This window comes from Lacerta agilis, chromosome 14 (genome assembly GCF_009819535.1).
Source record: "Lacerta agilis isolate rLacAgi1 chromosome 14, rLacAgi1.pri, whole genome shotgun sequence".
Classification (NCBI taxonomy): Eukaryota; Metazoa; Chordata; class Lepidosauria; order Squamata; family Lacertidae; genus Lacerta; species Lacerta agilis.
Window position 1 is genome coordinate 13,565,266 of NC_046325.1, and position 15,488 is coordinate 13,580,753.

The 15,488-nt window shown below is 47.0% G+C and overlaps 1 protein-coding gene across 1 annotated transcript; it reads left to right on the plus strand.

Moving 5' to 3' along the window:
• Positions 1-4,621: 4,621 nt before the first annotated feature.
• On the plus strand, positions 4,622-13,767 carry LOC117057514 (interferon-induced very large GTPase 1-like). The gene is made up of 7 exons (XM_033168363.1): positions 4,622-4,908; positions 5,017-5,076; positions 5,885-5,956; positions 6,723-6,794; positions 7,144-7,215; positions 7,594-7,665; positions 8,752-13,767. Exons 1-7 carry the CDS (start codon positions 4,635-4,637, stop codon positions 13,473-13,475), a joined length of 5,346 nt encoding a protein of 1,781 aa, XP_033024254.1. The 5' UTR covers positions 4,622-4,634; the 3' UTR covers positions 13,476-13,767.
• Positions 13,768-15,488: the final 1,721 nt, after the last annotated feature.

The window sequence follows — 15,488 nt, forward strand, 5'->3', positions numbered from 1 at the left end:
CACAGCGAGCCAGGGTTGGGAGGGAGGCTGGGAGGGGCAGGATCCTCTGCTCGCAGCTGCAGCCGTAAACGGAGGATCCTCTACATGCGGATGTGGCGACACAATGGCTGCTCACGCCACCATGGCGGGGCACCGCCTTGTCACCCCCGGAGATGTGCCACCGGGATCGCACCGCCCCCACCACACACACACACACACACACACCATTGTATTGCCACTGTTTCCCCTTCCCCTTCCCTACCTAGCAGTTTTGCAGTCATTCATTCAAGGTCATCAGGCTGGGCTGACTGGGGAAGGGATGTGGCTGAGAGGCAGGCCACATGCTTTGCATGCAGAAGGCCCAGGTTCAATGCTGGACTAACTAGATGGACCACTTCAGATACTATATGGGAGCAAAGGGTCTGGGGAAGGCCTGCAAGCTTTCTGAACTTATTATAGGCCTGTTGTTAAACCACAGAGCCTAGGGCTTGCCGATCAGAAGGTTGGCGGTTCGAATCCCCGTGACGGGGTGAGCTCCCGTTGCTCGGTCCCTGCTCCTGCCAACCTAGCAGTTCGAAAGCACATCAAACTGCAAGTAGATAAATAGGTACTGCTCCGGTGGGAAGGTAAACAGCGTTTCCGTGTGCTGCTCTGGTTCGCCAGAAGCGGCTTAGTCATGATGGCCACATGACTCGGAAGCTGTATGCCGGCTCCCTTGGCCAATAAAGCGAGGTGAGCGGCGCAACCCCAGAGTCGGACGCGACTGGACCTAATGGTCAGGGGTCCCTTTACCCTTACCTTTAAGGAATAATTTACTCAAGTCAGAGGTGCCAACTTAAATAAAACATTGGGGGAGGGGCAGGTAAGCCCCATCCCTGCATAATCAAGCACATGATGCTGTACACACACACACACACACACACACACACACACACACCATTTGAATGGCAATGCCCATCAACTTGGGGGAAGGCCCCCCTCAAAGGTTTTATTGGGGGAGGGCAAAGCATGGGCGTAGCCAGGATTTATGTTAGGGGAGGGCAGGACTTTTGTTGGGGGAAGGGAGAACCTATCTATCTGTGACACAATTGGTCAGTTAAGTATTTTTATTTATTGAGTTGACTTGGTGGGGGCAGCTGCCCTCCTGCAGCCTCCTGGCTACGCTTATGGCCAAAGACCTCCTCGGGCCCCTAGGAGGTGGCTTCTGTGTATCTGATTGCTATCAACAGGCTTTGCATATGAAGGCAAGTGCAGCCAAGAGATGTGCTGCCAGGGCAGACTCAACTCCTGGGACTATCAGGACTCACGCAGGTTTACCTGGCCTGGTGAAGGAGAGGACCAGGCTGCATGCCTCCTCCTCACCGTCGATGTTCCTCGGTGCGTCAGCCATCCCGTCCAGGACGCAATGTGGTAGCTAATCAACAGGTCTGCAATTCGCCAAGCATCAGCCTCCTCCAGGATAGCTACTTTTCGGGGATATGGGCACAACCTTTCAGGACAGGGATCCCGCAGAGTTTGCCCGCGAACTTATTCAGGTCGCCCTCGCCCAGACCCGGCAGGGTCTTCAGCAGCCGGGCACAGGGGGCAGAATCCACCCGAGGGCAACTGGGCAGCGGGAAGGGGCAAAACCGTAGCTAGTTGCTGGCCCCTTCCAGCAAAAGGCGCGAGGCTGCAGAGGCTGCAGCATCGAAAAACAAGCAAGAGAGGAAGGAAGGAAGCGGGCGGGGCTGCAGTCCTCCGAAAGCACTGTCGCTGCAGCTTGGCAGATGCCGCTTGTCAAGGCCAAAGGTCTCGTGACACAGAAAGGGCGCCCAGCGGGAGACGCGTGAAGGCGAGAACGTCTGATGTGGCCTCCCGGTACTCACCTTCCTGGCGGCGCTCCTGAAGGCTGGATGCAAAGCAAGAGCCCCCCCCCCCACGCGTGTTATGGAGACATTTTTACTCACAAACCCAAGTTTTGGTTTTGGGTCTTTAGGATAAGCTGTGCTCCGGAATTCCATGCTGCGTCTTTCGAAACAGGGACCCACATCACAACACCTGCCTGATACGTCAGATAATTTTCACATGTGGTCTTTTTGATTGATTAATTAAAATAGCACTCTCATACTATTCAGAAGCTGCTCAGCAACTTTCCCACAAGAGCCTCATTGCTCCCTTGATGACACGCAGCACAACATACTATTGCAAGCCATTGGAAGACTCTGATTCAGTGGTTCGGACATTTGCTTTGCATGCAGAAGGTCCCAGGTTCAATCCCTGGGGTCTCCACCTAGGGCTGGAAAAGACTTCCTTGAAATCCTGGAGTCTCTGTCACTCAGCGACAGCAACGCGGAGCTAGAGTCTAGCTTGGTAGAAAGGAGCTTCCTGCATACCTGAGAGGTTTAAAAGACCTGCAAGTTTTCTGACCTTTCAGGTCGGTCTTAAAATATCTGCATGAAAGAAAATAAGACCCTGCCTTCTTCTGCAAATGACAAACTGAACCCACAACGCCAAAGGGCTGTGAGCCAATTCCTTTCCACCATTTCTTTGCTGCTGGTATTTGTAATGGAGGGGAGAGCAACTTAACCCACCCAGCCCAAACGCTGTACAGTACAGTGGTACCTCGGGTTAAGTACTTAATTCATTCTGGAGGTCCATTCTTAACCTGAAGTGTACTTAACCTGAAGCACCACTTTAGCTAATGGGACCTCCTGCTGCCACTGCGCTGCCAAAGCACGATCAATTTCTGTTCTTAATCGGAGTTCTTAATCTGAAGCATACTTAACCTGAAGGCAGGGGCATAGCGAGCTGCTTTGCTGCCCGGGGCGGCAAAGCAGGGATGCCGCCCCCTAGCGCGCAGCATCCTGGGTGGACTGTGCATGGCAGTCCATCCAAGATGGCGGCTGCGAGTGGCCGGCACCCCTTCCGTGCGGCGGCACGACAAGTTTTAAGGCTGCAGCGCGCGAACACACGCGCGGCAGCCTTAAACGTTGCCGTGCGCCAGCAGCGCCAATCGCGGGGGGGGGCACCACCCCGAGTGTCACCCCCCGGGCAGTACCCGGGGCGGCCCTCCCCCTCCACCCCCTTGCTCCACCCCTGCCTGAAGCGTACTTAACCCAAGGTACCACTGTACTGTACTCAAGTTACCTCTCTTTCTCAGTCCTTAAAGGAAACATGCAGGCAGACGCTACATTCCTTTTTGGGGAGGGCAGGAAGTGCAACAGAAACAGTTTACCAGAAATCATGTATTATCTCAGAACCCATCTCAGAGAGAGAAGCTTTCAGTTTGACGTTTCACTTCCTCTGCTCTCTCCCTTTAAATATAGAAGCACAGGTGTTTGCTAGCTGGAGCCAAGAAGTCTTTCCGCTGCTTCTACAGAGAAAAGAAGGTAGGTTCTATTCCTTTCTACCTGAGATGCAAAGCATACAGATCTTATATGAATGCTTAGAATTTGTGTGCATTTCACAAACTCTTCCTTATTAAATGGAATTTCCAATTGTGATAGATCCTGCCCTACATTTGGGGTGATATTAGTATGCACTGTGGGTCCAAAACAGTGGTCCCTTCAGTAGCACGCGCGCGCACGCACACACACACAGTCTGTATATGTATGTGTGTGTGTGTGTATTCTTACTATTTGAAAACCTATACAGGGCAATGAAAAATTGGTAGGCATAATCAGTATGGTTGCCAACTGATCATAAAAAAATGCTGTGTTCTGCGTCTTTTATTGAGGTTTTTGCTGCGCAGTAAGAGGCAGAGAAGCATTTCACAGCACAGAGTGAATCACCACTTCCTGTTAGCTGCAGATCCTCAGAAATTATTGAAAAGCATGAAAAACACTCAATTTTGCCCCTCTAGCAGAAGCATGTCCTCCCAGCTCAACAAATTTTGGGGGGCGATCTCCCCAAAAAGCTCAACAACTTTTGGGGGGCCCTCCTGGCTACTCCCAGAGTGGCTCACTGTCAGTACACTGCCCGGGATGCTCCTCTGCTGCTGCTGGGGGGGGGGGGCAGCAGCGACGAGACATGCAGGCGCCCTGGTGGAGAAAACCAGCATGGGCTGTTTCAGCAGCCCTGGGTGGCCCCTACCCAGTGTGAGCACTGCAGCTTAGAATGAAAAAAGGCAGAGAGGGTGGGCATGAGTTGCAGGAGGAGGGAAAAGAGAGGGAGGGAGGCAGGTAGAAGGCAGAGGGGAAAGCAGTGAGTGGAAGCAGGAAGGCAGGCAGGCAGGCAGATAGATGGATGGATGGATGGAGGAGGGGAGGCAGGCAGAACAGAGCACTCCTGACCCCAGTGGCTGTGGAGGAAGTCACTGGCAGAGAGTGAAAGGCAACAAAAAGAAAACGTTTCTGGTCCACGGTCTATTCCAGCTTCAGAGGCGCCAATACAGCCCCTTGCCAAGGGCTCAAAAATGTCTGCCAGAGGAGGGGAGGGGGTTTGTGGTGCAAGTGCTAAAAATCAAATTGCGCAAATTAAATTTGCTGGTAAGCGACTGAATCCCACCCTAAAATAGCACGTCTGGAACCACCCACAGTTTGCAGCTGAAGTAGAAAAACAAAAATCCGATTTGGTATAAGACAACTTTTGAAAGCTGAACAGGTTCTAATTCTCCCCCCCCCCCGGTTATTCTTTAAATAAAATGTTTCTTTCACAAATTGCTGCTTTCAGAGATTATGTCCAGCTATGAAATTATGCGCAAAGGGAGAAAGCAATTAATTGATATACTTCAGAAGGAAATAGACTGTGTTTTAGATGAGCTACGATTAGAAACTGTCATCACAAAAGAAGAATATGAGGGCCTGGAGAAAATCGAAGACTCAAAGGAAAAAAGTAGAGAATTGCTTATTCTGATACAAGAAAAAGGGGAAGCCACCTGTCACCAGTTCTTGGAATGGTTAGAAGTCACATGTCCTGCTTCAAAACATGCCCTGCAAGTTCAAAAACACAGTGAGTCTCACCATTCTTCCCAAACCTTAAAAACCTTTAGATATATATTCCTTCTTCTTTTTTATCTCAACAGCCATATGATTTATGAAACCACTTATCACCTTACAGATGAAACTCAAAATCCACTCCAGAGTTCTGGCTCAGTGCTGAAGTCAGAATCCCATCCAGGTGAGTTTGCAACTTGCCAGCAAAGGCTGGAGCTATTGGTTTCTTTTGCCTTTTAAAACCTATTTCTTTGAGGCAGGGCCAGGACTGCATTCCTTTCTGGGCAACCTTCCCTGCTGGTAGTGGGTGGGGCCAAAGGCAAAAGTGGGTGGGGCAACAAATGCATTTTTTGTGAAAAGACTAGTTTCTACACATTACCTTCATGTCATCCTCTGAGGGATGTGGCGTTCAGAGAACTGAAAAGGAAAGTTCTTCATAGACTGCCAAAGGGGAGGAGCTTGTAGAGCAGGCACCCCCAAACTTGGCCCTCCATCTGTTTTAGGACTGCAACTCCCATCATCCCTAGCTAACAGGACCAGTGGTCAGGGATGATGGGAACTGTAGTCCCAAAACAGCTGGAGGGCCAAGTTTGGGGGTGCCTGTTGCAGAGTGTGCTGCGCATAACCTCCCACTTGCCCTTCAACTGATGTCCCAATGATGTCAGGTGACCCATTTTTGCCCAGAGCTGTGCATCATCGGATCCTGCTTGCAGGCTTCCCACGGGCATCTGATTTGGCCAGTCTGAGAACAGGATGGTTCTGTGAACTGCCCTTGTTCTGTGAACCGCCCTGAGACCTCCGGGTATAGGGTGGTATATCAATTCAAATAATAAGAATAAGAATAAGAATTTATAATAAAAAATAGATGGGTCACTGGCCTGATCTAGCAAGCTGTTTGTAATGTTCTTAGAAGCTATGCAGAAATTGGAAATAATTTGGTGGTGGTAAATAAGGAAGGCGTATGTAAAATGGGGCCCCTTTTGTTATGGCAGAACACACTGATGCCAGTGGCAGCTTGGTGGAGAAGACTGCCATCCTCAGCCATTTGGTGGATAGCCTGGGAGGTAGTGCTGGGGAGCAGTTGGTGGCCAGGGTGCATGTTGACACCAAGGACATGGGGAATGTAGTTGTGAGGTCTTGGAAGCCACAAGAGCAGACATGAGCAATAGTGAGCAGCTGGTGCCCATAGACCTTGAACCTGGAAGCTGATGTTTTTGAAGGAGGGACTGCAGTTTCTGTGAGTAGGTGTAACCCTCCTTCCCCAGGCTGGCCTTGCTATGAGGCAGGGTGAGGCAGGTACCTCAGGTGTCATGGGCTGGAGAGTGACGACAAGAGGCTGAAGGGAAAGAACTGTCTGGGCCCCCCAGCCTGCCCTACACCCACCCAGGTGACTTGTTGGCCCCATGTACAGTAAAGGACACTGTCCTGCCACCAGTGGGAATGTCAGATTCAACAGTCAGTCCAGTCAGGATACAGGGTGTGTAGCACTATCTTGCCCTTTTCCTCAGGCAGCAAAGTATCTTGGACCAGCGCTGCTTCTTCCCCCTTGGGGGATCACTGAAAAGCACTGTGTTCACACTGGCTCTCTGTTCTGCTCACCTCGATTCTGCAAAGCAAACCTGCTCACAAGTGTTTGGCCAGCAGAGGCGACATTTCAAGTGGAGAGCCTGGCCTTTGCCGACAGAGATCTTACCTGCATGTGGCGCAGAGGGCACTGATTGGCCATGCCATGGCGTCACATTGGCAGGTGGCTTTCCTGGGTTTGCTTTCACTGGAATATATGCAGAAGTTACACCTTCACCAGGAGCATATTTCTGTGTTCCTTCCTAGAGCATTCACTCCCCAAGGAGAAAGATGACAGCCCAGGAACACTGCTGGATGCCAATGAAGACGTTTTCAAAGGTACTTACTTTCGTAAAGCAAGAGTGCATCTAAAAAGTCAATACCGAAGGGACCAAAAAGCACAAAGATCTGGGAAGGAAGGAAATTACTGAGCTGTATCACATTAAAGAAGAGTCTGTCTAATCCCCGCAGCAAAGCCTTGGCATCTCTTTCCAGGAGTGGGGAACCTGTGGTCCTCCCATCTCCCATCACCCCCAAGCAGCATGGCCAGTGGTCAAGAATGATGGAAGTTGTTGAACCTTGGGAGGGCGTGTCCACAGGTTTCCCGTTGCCTGATCTAGCATACTGTACAATAGCAAATGTTCAGAATGTTTACCCAATTTTGTTATTTCAACTTGTTTGTATCTAGATTGCTCAGTTGGTGAAGAGGAAGGTGAAATTCAGAAACCCCCAGAGGAAGAGAAGATGGATCTTGAAATTGGTATTCCCACCTAATCAATGGTGTAATAAAAGTGAGGGGTTGCAGTTCAGCGATATTTTTTTCCAGAGCAGGAGCAATGACATGATCTGCTGGAGAAGTACATGGGTAGCTGAAGAGCTCCTGAAGTACAGAATTTACTAGTACACCTTTGCTGCTCCTCGCTGCTGCAGTGTGGTCTCAGGTGCTGTTATGAAGATTGGTCAAGCCTGCAGCAAGGTCTATCCTATTGTTTGTCCCTTAATAAGAACATGGCTTTTAAGTGGTGATTTTTATCCCAGCATGTAGCTTTTGTTGTTAAACCAAGAAATATATAAATAGGTTGCCACATTGGGGAAGGCAGGTTTAGATGGTTGTGCTAATGTGAGCTTTTGTTTCTAGGTTGTCCAAGTCAAGAGAAAGAAGATTATGTTCAGGAAGAATTTGAGGAAGAGAATCAACATCCCACCACAGGTAATCCCTTCTAATCATCATCACAGTGGAAAGGGAATGCAGGGTGTGTTGGAGAGAGAGAGTTTTGGAAGAGAGATCTTAAGCTCTCGTAGCAGAATTAAGTAGAATGGTGATTGCTCCAACCACATTAAAACTGCATTATATTTACTTCTACCCTCAACCACCTTTAAACAAACATTCCCCCACAAAAAATAGACTACAATAAATCACATACACTTAGCCGTCCAGCGGGTGCCCAGGGAGGCAGAGGCGGCCGAGGCAGGCAGGCAGGCAGGTGTGGCTGCCAACTACGCACCGCCAGCCTCCGGACGGGGAGAGGCCCAGGTTGCCCAGGCGGCACACAAGCAGGTGGGCGCACGGGGTCCAGGGCGCACAGGGTGCCTGTCTCCTCCGCAATCCCCTCCTGGCCCCAGGAGGTCCGGGTCCAGGACCCTGGCAGGCCGCATCCGGCCTGTGGACCTTAGTTTGGGGTTGCCTGTCCTGTATGATGACATCTGTCAGGAAGGAGACTGGGGAAATGTGTTCTTGTAAATTCTTCTCAACCTTTCAATACCATCTACCATAGTATCTTTCTGGAGCTGTCCAAGCTAGGAGTGGGTGGCACTGTTTTGCAGTGATGTTAGGGGGTGCTCTTCAGCTCCATGGAACCATCAATGTGGAGTTCCTCAGGGTTCAATTTTATCTCCTTTGCTGTTTAACATCTACATGAAACCACCGAGTAGGACCATCCTGAAACAGTTCAGGACCACAATACCTCTCCCCATATAAAGCAACAGAGATCCTGCAATCACCATCTTCTTGTGCCTCCTTCATGAGAGGTCTGGATGGAGGCAACATGAGAACGGGCCTTTTCTGCTGTGGCTCCCCACTTGTGGAATGCTCTCCCTAGGGAGGTTTGCCTGGTGCCTTTGTTACATATCTTTAGGCTCCGGGCAAAAACATTTTTCTTCTCTCAGTCCTTTTGCTAATTAAACAATCCATGGCCTTTTAAACGGGGGTGAGGGGGCAATTTTTTGTTTGTTTGTTATTATTGTATGTTATTATTAATTTTAATACATTAGTAAATACGTTTCTCATTTTCTACAGAGAGAAGAAAGGCAGTTATGGATATTCTGCGCAAATTAAATCTAGAAAAGCAGAAAAGCAAGGTTCTCTCCCTCCAAGAAGTCCTGAAAATTAGTTTGGAGAGCTTGAAGGAATTCACACCTCAAACCCAGGAAGATTTGCCTTGGCATTTTCTGAGGAAGATATTGGCTTTGAATGTAACAGCCAGGAGCACCAGCTTCGAGGAGGTTGTTTCTGATGATCAAGTACTTAGAAGAAATGAAGGGGGTGAGAGGATTGATAAGGACATTTTCTTTACTCATGAAATGGGTGAGAGTCATTCTGTCAACCCCCTTGATGTCCTTTGTGCTGTTCTGCTTTGCTCTGACAGTTTCCTCCAACAGGAGATCTTCTTCAAAATGTCCATGTGTCAGTTTGCTCTGCCTCTGCTCCTCCCTCCTTTGGAAACTCCCAAATGCACCCTCATGCTCTGGGCCATGAGGGACATCGTGAAAATATGGAGGCCCCATTCCTTGGTTGAAAGCAGAGGCTTCAGGGAGGAGAGCCTGGTGTTGACATCCATGCCAACCATTTCCTTTGTGAGGATGGGGAGCTTGAGCTTCTCCAAGTCCAAACTGCTCAGTGAGTTCCTCAGCCCTGTCCAACAGCACCATGATTTCTTCTTCCACCGAGATATGGAGTGCGGAGACATCCCACGAGAAATTGCTGGTGGGCTTGTGGAGATTGCCTGGTATTTCCCAGGTGGGCAGAAAAGCTCAGATCTCTTTCAAGAGCCTATTGCAGTTGCAAATCTCCGTGGAGACATTGAATCAAACTGGGTGCAGTTTAGCTTTTTAACACAGGTCTCCTCTGCCGTGTTCATATTTGCTGAAGCCATTGATGAAAGACAACATGAGCTCTTGTCCTCACTGAAGGTAACATCAACTCAGTTCTATTTCATCCTGGACCGTGACAGCAACAAATGCCGTGAAGCTTTGGGTTTTTTAGATAAATTGGCTCCAATACTTAACCTCTGTAATTCAAACATACTAGTGCAATCTGCAAAGAGAAATAAGGCAGAGTTTGTGAGAAAGTTACGGTCAACTGTGAGAGGAATACTTAATTCTCATCCAACGTGTATGAGTGTACAAGGGATGTGTGCTGTGGCCTGTGAACTTGCGATTCAGGCAGACGTGGATGGCCAAGAATGTCAGAATGCCCTCCAATGTGCTGAAGGAATCACCGCAGAAATAAAAGATGTAGCAAGGTACAAGCAAGAAATGCTGAGACTCCAGGGCGATCCCTGGAAAGACCTGGCCAAAGTGGAGAAAGAACTGTGCAGAATGAAAAGACAGGGGGACAAGCCTTCAGAAAAATACAGGTCTGAACTGAATGCCAAATGGGTGGAACTGCGTAAACAGCAGAGTCAATGTGAACTCACCACTGGCTTGATGAAATTTGTTGATGCCATCAGTCATTTGAAGTCTGCGGAGAAGCACTACTTCCTGAAATGGATGAAGTTCAACCTGGATCATATTGCTAGAGAGAAGCTTTCCAAGTTAAGGGCTGAGTACAAAGAGAAATACAAAACTTCAGGAGATGATACCCAGAAGACTGCAGAAATTGACCGACTGATATCTTCCTCTTCCTTGGGAGTTGAGCACTTCATGCGTGAGCTGGGGCAGTTTTATGAGGCAGAATGCTCAATGGTTAATGAGGGCAAAACAGCAAAACACAAAAGGCAGTTTGTTCATTTCCCAAGCATTGCAGCTGACCTAATGCTAGAAGGGTTTCCTCTTGAACTGATGGATGGAGATGCATCCAACATCCCCCTGAAGTGGGTAAGTGATGTTCTGACCGAGCTTCATAAGAAACTAAGAGGACGATCCAAAATGAAGGTGATAACCGTTCTGGGGGTGCAGAGCACTGGGAAATCGACCCTTCTGAACACCATGTTTGGCCTGCAGTTTGCTGTCAGCAGTGGGCGGTGCACCCGAGGTGCCTTCATGACGCTTCTTAATGTCAGAGAGAATTTGGCTCAGGATCTTGGCTGTGACTTCATCCTGGTGATAGACACAGAGGGCTTGAAAGCCCCTGAACTGGCCAAACTGGAAGACAGCTATCAGCATGACAACGAGTTGGCCACTCTAGTGATTGGGCTGAGCGACATCACCATTGTCAACATGGCCATGGAGAATGCCACCGAAATGAAGGACATCCTGCAAATTGTGACCCATGCCTTCCTCAGGATGGAAGAGATTGGGCAAAGCCCTAGCTGCCAGTTTGTTCATCAGAACGTCAGTGACGTTTCTGCACATGACCAAAACATGAGGGACAGGAAGCACCTTTTGGAACAGCTGAATGAAATGACCCAGGCTGCAGCAAAAATGGAAAATGTTGGGAGGGATATCAAGTTCTCAGACATCATGGACTATGACCCGGAAATGAATAATTGGTATATCCCTGGTCTTTGGCATGGAGTCCCACCCATGGCCCCAGTCAATAGGGGGTATAGCGAAAAGGTCTTTGATTTAAAGAAGTGCCTTTTTGAATTCCTAAGAGACCATGCACATGACAGGGCTTCCAAGAATATTCTTGATTTCATTGAATGGATGAGGAGCCTGTGGAAAGCTGTGAAACATGAGAACTTCATCTTTAGCTTCCAAAATAGTCTTATAGCTGAAGCATACAACAACCTCTCCATTAAATATTCTGAATGGGACAGGGATTTCCGCAGAGAGGTGCACCTCTGGGTATCTGAGCAGGAAACTCTGATTCAGAATGTGTCACCTGATAAAATTGCTTTCAGTAATTTGAAATGTGAACTTCAAAAGAAACTATCATGTGGGGAAGAGCAAATTTTGGAGAGTTTGAATAAATACTTCGGGAGCAAAGCAGCAAATCTGCATCTGGTAGAAAAGTACAAGGAAGATTTTGTCAGGAGTGCCAACAGCCTCAAGCGTGAACTTGAAAATTATTCTTCTAACAAACTGCGAGATGCCATTCAGATTAGAAAGGGTCTGCACAAAATTGATGCTCTTCAAGCAGAATACAAGAAAACAACTGAAGGAAAGGTTGACAGGCTGCTTGAAAAATGCAGAGGCGAAAAGCGGAAATTAAAAGAAAAAGAATTAAAAAGAGAGTTTGAAAAAATGTGGAGAGAAACATTGTTGGAAATACCACCCATTTCCTTAGAGAAACGTGAAATATATGCAGAAGTTGAGTCATATCTGAGAAAGAATTTCTGCTCTCATTTGAAACTATACACACAAAAATTAGCAGGAAAAAGAGGATTGTTAAGTTACAGAATACACACTTTTGAAACTAAAAATGACCATGTACAAGTACAATCACCATTTTGGAAACGTATATTTCAGTCCGATTCTCAAAAGGAGTGTTTGCTTGTATTAACAGATTTTGCTAACTCCTTGTTGTCCAAATGCACTTCATATATTGATGAAAAGCTCAATTCTAAAGGAGATTATGATGAAACCTACTGCATTGACCTTTTGTGTATGATCAAGGAGGAGCTTCAACAGCCTGATGTTCAAAATCTTCATACAACCCCTGGCTTTGAAGTGGACCTTAAGCTCCACGTCTTGGGAGAAGCAGCTCATGCATTTCAAAGGAGACACGAAGAATTTGTTAAGGAAAATGATCCTCACATGCGCCTGGGAAAACTGAAGCCCTACTATTTTGCAGTTTTCAGAGATCTTTATCAGGAAAAAGATGCCCATCAGATCCAAGCTAAAGATTTCTGTGAAATGTGCCTCTATCCTGCTATAGTGAATTATGTCAACAATAGACTTGGGGTGGAAATCATGGACAACTTTCACAACAGTGAGCAGTCCATTGACTTTGGCTCTCGGAGTTTCTTCCAGTTTACTATCCTGAAGGATCTGTTGAATGAGTGGGATTTTGACCAATATGTTGAATACATCACAACCTATGAAAAGTTTGTCAAGAGTTGGATATGGAAAAGAATTGTGGATTACTATAAAAAAAATGAGGATCTGAAGAATCTGGAGGAAAAGATTTTATCTGCAATACTAGACAGAATTAGAAAAACATTGAACAAGCTGAAGCATCAAGGTGCTGCAACAATCTCAGAATTCGTGGAGAATTTTTCCCAAGAAATGCAGAAGGAGTTAGTCATTCCTAAGGATAGACTAGTGGGGACACACATGAAACAAGCATTTGATCCTGGCGACTTTTTTGCTTTTGTTGAAAGCTTCCTTCCCAATTTGGAAGAACAAGTATTACACAGATTTAGAGACTTGGATATCAAATCCAAACTCTCCAAACTGCCTGTGAAGCCCCAAGACGAAATCTTCAAGCAAATGTTTGGCTGTGGGAAGCAGTGCCCCTTCTGCTACACTCCCTGTGAAGCTGGAGGGAGCGCTCATCGGGAGCATTTCGCAACAATCCATCGACCTCAAGGATTTGGAAGATTCAGATATATAGATTCAGAAAAGCTGATATGTTCTCTGTGCTCCACCGATGTGTCCACCAATCGAGTGTTCCGAAATCAGGACACAAATATGGAATGGCATCCATACAAAGATTATCGTGCGTATTATCCAGACTGGCGTATCCAACCTGATCCCAGTATCAAAGCTTCTGATTACTGGAAGTACATTTTCAAAATGTTCAATGATGACTTTGCCAGAGAGTACAATGCTAAACCAGCTGATCTGCCAGAGGACTGGGGAAATATAACCAAAGAACAGGCACTTCAGGCCTTAAAAGATAGATACAAGTTGTAACCAAAACTACCATTAGAATGCTTGCCGTAAAGACCTGGAAACAAAAGTGGTTTCAAAAAAGTTTTTGCATTCACAGATTGCATCCTTTTTTAATTAAATGTATGCCGTTTTTGTATGAAAATCTCAGATGTTATGCACAACTACCAAACATAATGTGACTCTGCGCATAATATGACAAGGTTGCATGTTGAAATAAGTAAAACAATGATGTGTTTTCATTTTTCAGATTATGGTAAAAGTGTAAATGCCTTGTGCTAAAGTAGTCCTAGTCAGTAGCGATATGCATTTCTAGTTATCTATAACCGCTTAATTATTTGATATACCGCATACCTTTTGGGGTAGTGAGGGACTTTTTTACTCTATAGCATTCAGGTGTGTGGTTGTATCCATGATTATTTGCTGCCCCCATATTTTGTAATTCACAGCCTAAAGCAGCACATATATTCTTTGTCTTTCTTTTTCAAGTGTAATAAATCAATCTTCAACTCTTACCTGGTGTGACAAATTATTTATTGGGTATAAGGGTTGACGGTATTAATGCATTTTAATGAGTGCACACCCTGACTCTGTGCCAAAAGTTACATTCCTGTTTTAGGTCCATGCTGGACAAACGTGGGTTCAGACATGCCCATTGTAACACACATCTGCGGGCAACTTTTAGGGCAAGCTTTTTGCTGAAATGGTGCACAGCAGTTGTTTAGACGTGGGGTTTGCAAACTGTGGTTGGTGAGCTTCATCCTGGAAGACCACTCGCAATCTGAATTCTATGGAATTCAAATGGGTAATACGATAAAGTACAATATAATAAGAGAAACAATAAAACTAAAATATTAGCTATTTATATACTGATGTTTCCTCCAAGAAGTTCAAGGTGACATACATGGGTGTCCCCCTTCCCATTTTATCCTCACAACAACCCTGTGAGGTAGGTTAGGCGGAGGGACAGTGACTGGCCCAGGGGCACCCAGTGAGCCTCATGACTGAGTAGGGAGTTGAGTCTTGGTCTCCTATGCACCATTCCAATGCTCTAACCCTTATACCATGTGGGGACAACCAACTTCTGGGATAAGCCAGTAATTCTGGAGTGCCTGCTCCCACTGGTTATGATTAGGTCCGGTGGTTATGAAGCTGAAGGTCATGAGAAGTTGTTTGGAGTTTGGAAGGTCGTTACGAAGGCTTTTAAGGTTCCAAAGAGGAAAGGATAGGCAGTGAAAAGAACAGCAGAAAGTGCGGCCAAAAATAAGAAGGCGGCCAAATAAAATAAAGAAATAAGAAACTAAGAGACTGCAGTCAATGGTGGAGTTGCGCTCTCCCGACTACTACTCTGTGCGGCTTGGTTTCTCTTTCACTTTCTCTCTTGCTTGTCTCGCACGCTTGTTCTCTCTTGGCTTGTCTCGCGCACTCTACACACCGCTACAGAGAGCAGGGGCCATTTATTGATGAACTGAACAACGTCATAGCATTTACATAAACCAATCACAACATTGCATTTGGCTGTGTTTCCAGGCGGGAAACTGCCTTCCGACCGTTACTAGAGGCTTTTCTGGCGCTTTCTTGCAAGCACGGAGTAATCCAGACAGCAAACCTTTGCCGGATCTCTTTGCCTTCCGTGCATAGCGTGGAAGGTTTTTGTGCTGCGGCAAAGTGCGGGAAGTCCACAAAAACGTATTCCCACAATACCACAATGGTTCTCAGCACATACAGCATCTAGGAAAAAGGTAAAGGACCCCTGGACGGTTAAGTCCAATCAAAGGTGACTATGGGGTTGCGGTGCTCATCTTGCTTCAGGCTGAGGTAGCCGGCATTTGTCCACAGACAGCTTCCCAGGTCATGTGGCCAGCATGATGAAACCACTTCTGGCGCAACGGGACACCTTGATGGAAACCAGAGCACACGGAAACGCCGTTTACAGCATCTAGCACATCACAACTGCTGCAACAGGCAGGGGACCCAAGTGATTCACCAAGAACACCAGCAATTTTTAAATGGTCTGTGAGGGGGGAAAGTTTGAGA

Excerpts from the sequence above, each read along its gene's own strand:
- LOC117057514 (XM_033168363.1), top strand. The coding sequence starts at position 4,635 with ATGTCCAGCTATGAAATTATGCGCAAAGGGAGAAAGCAATTAATTGAT. Across the intron at positions 4,909-5,016 it reads CCTGCAAGTTCAAAAACACA|ATGAAACTCAAAATCCACTC; the intron begins GTGAGTCTCACC and ends ATCACCTTACAG. Across the intron at positions 5,077-5,884 it reads GAAGTCAGAATCCCATCCAG|AACACACTGATGCCAGTGGC; the intron begins GTGAGTTTGCAA and ends TTGTTATGGCAG.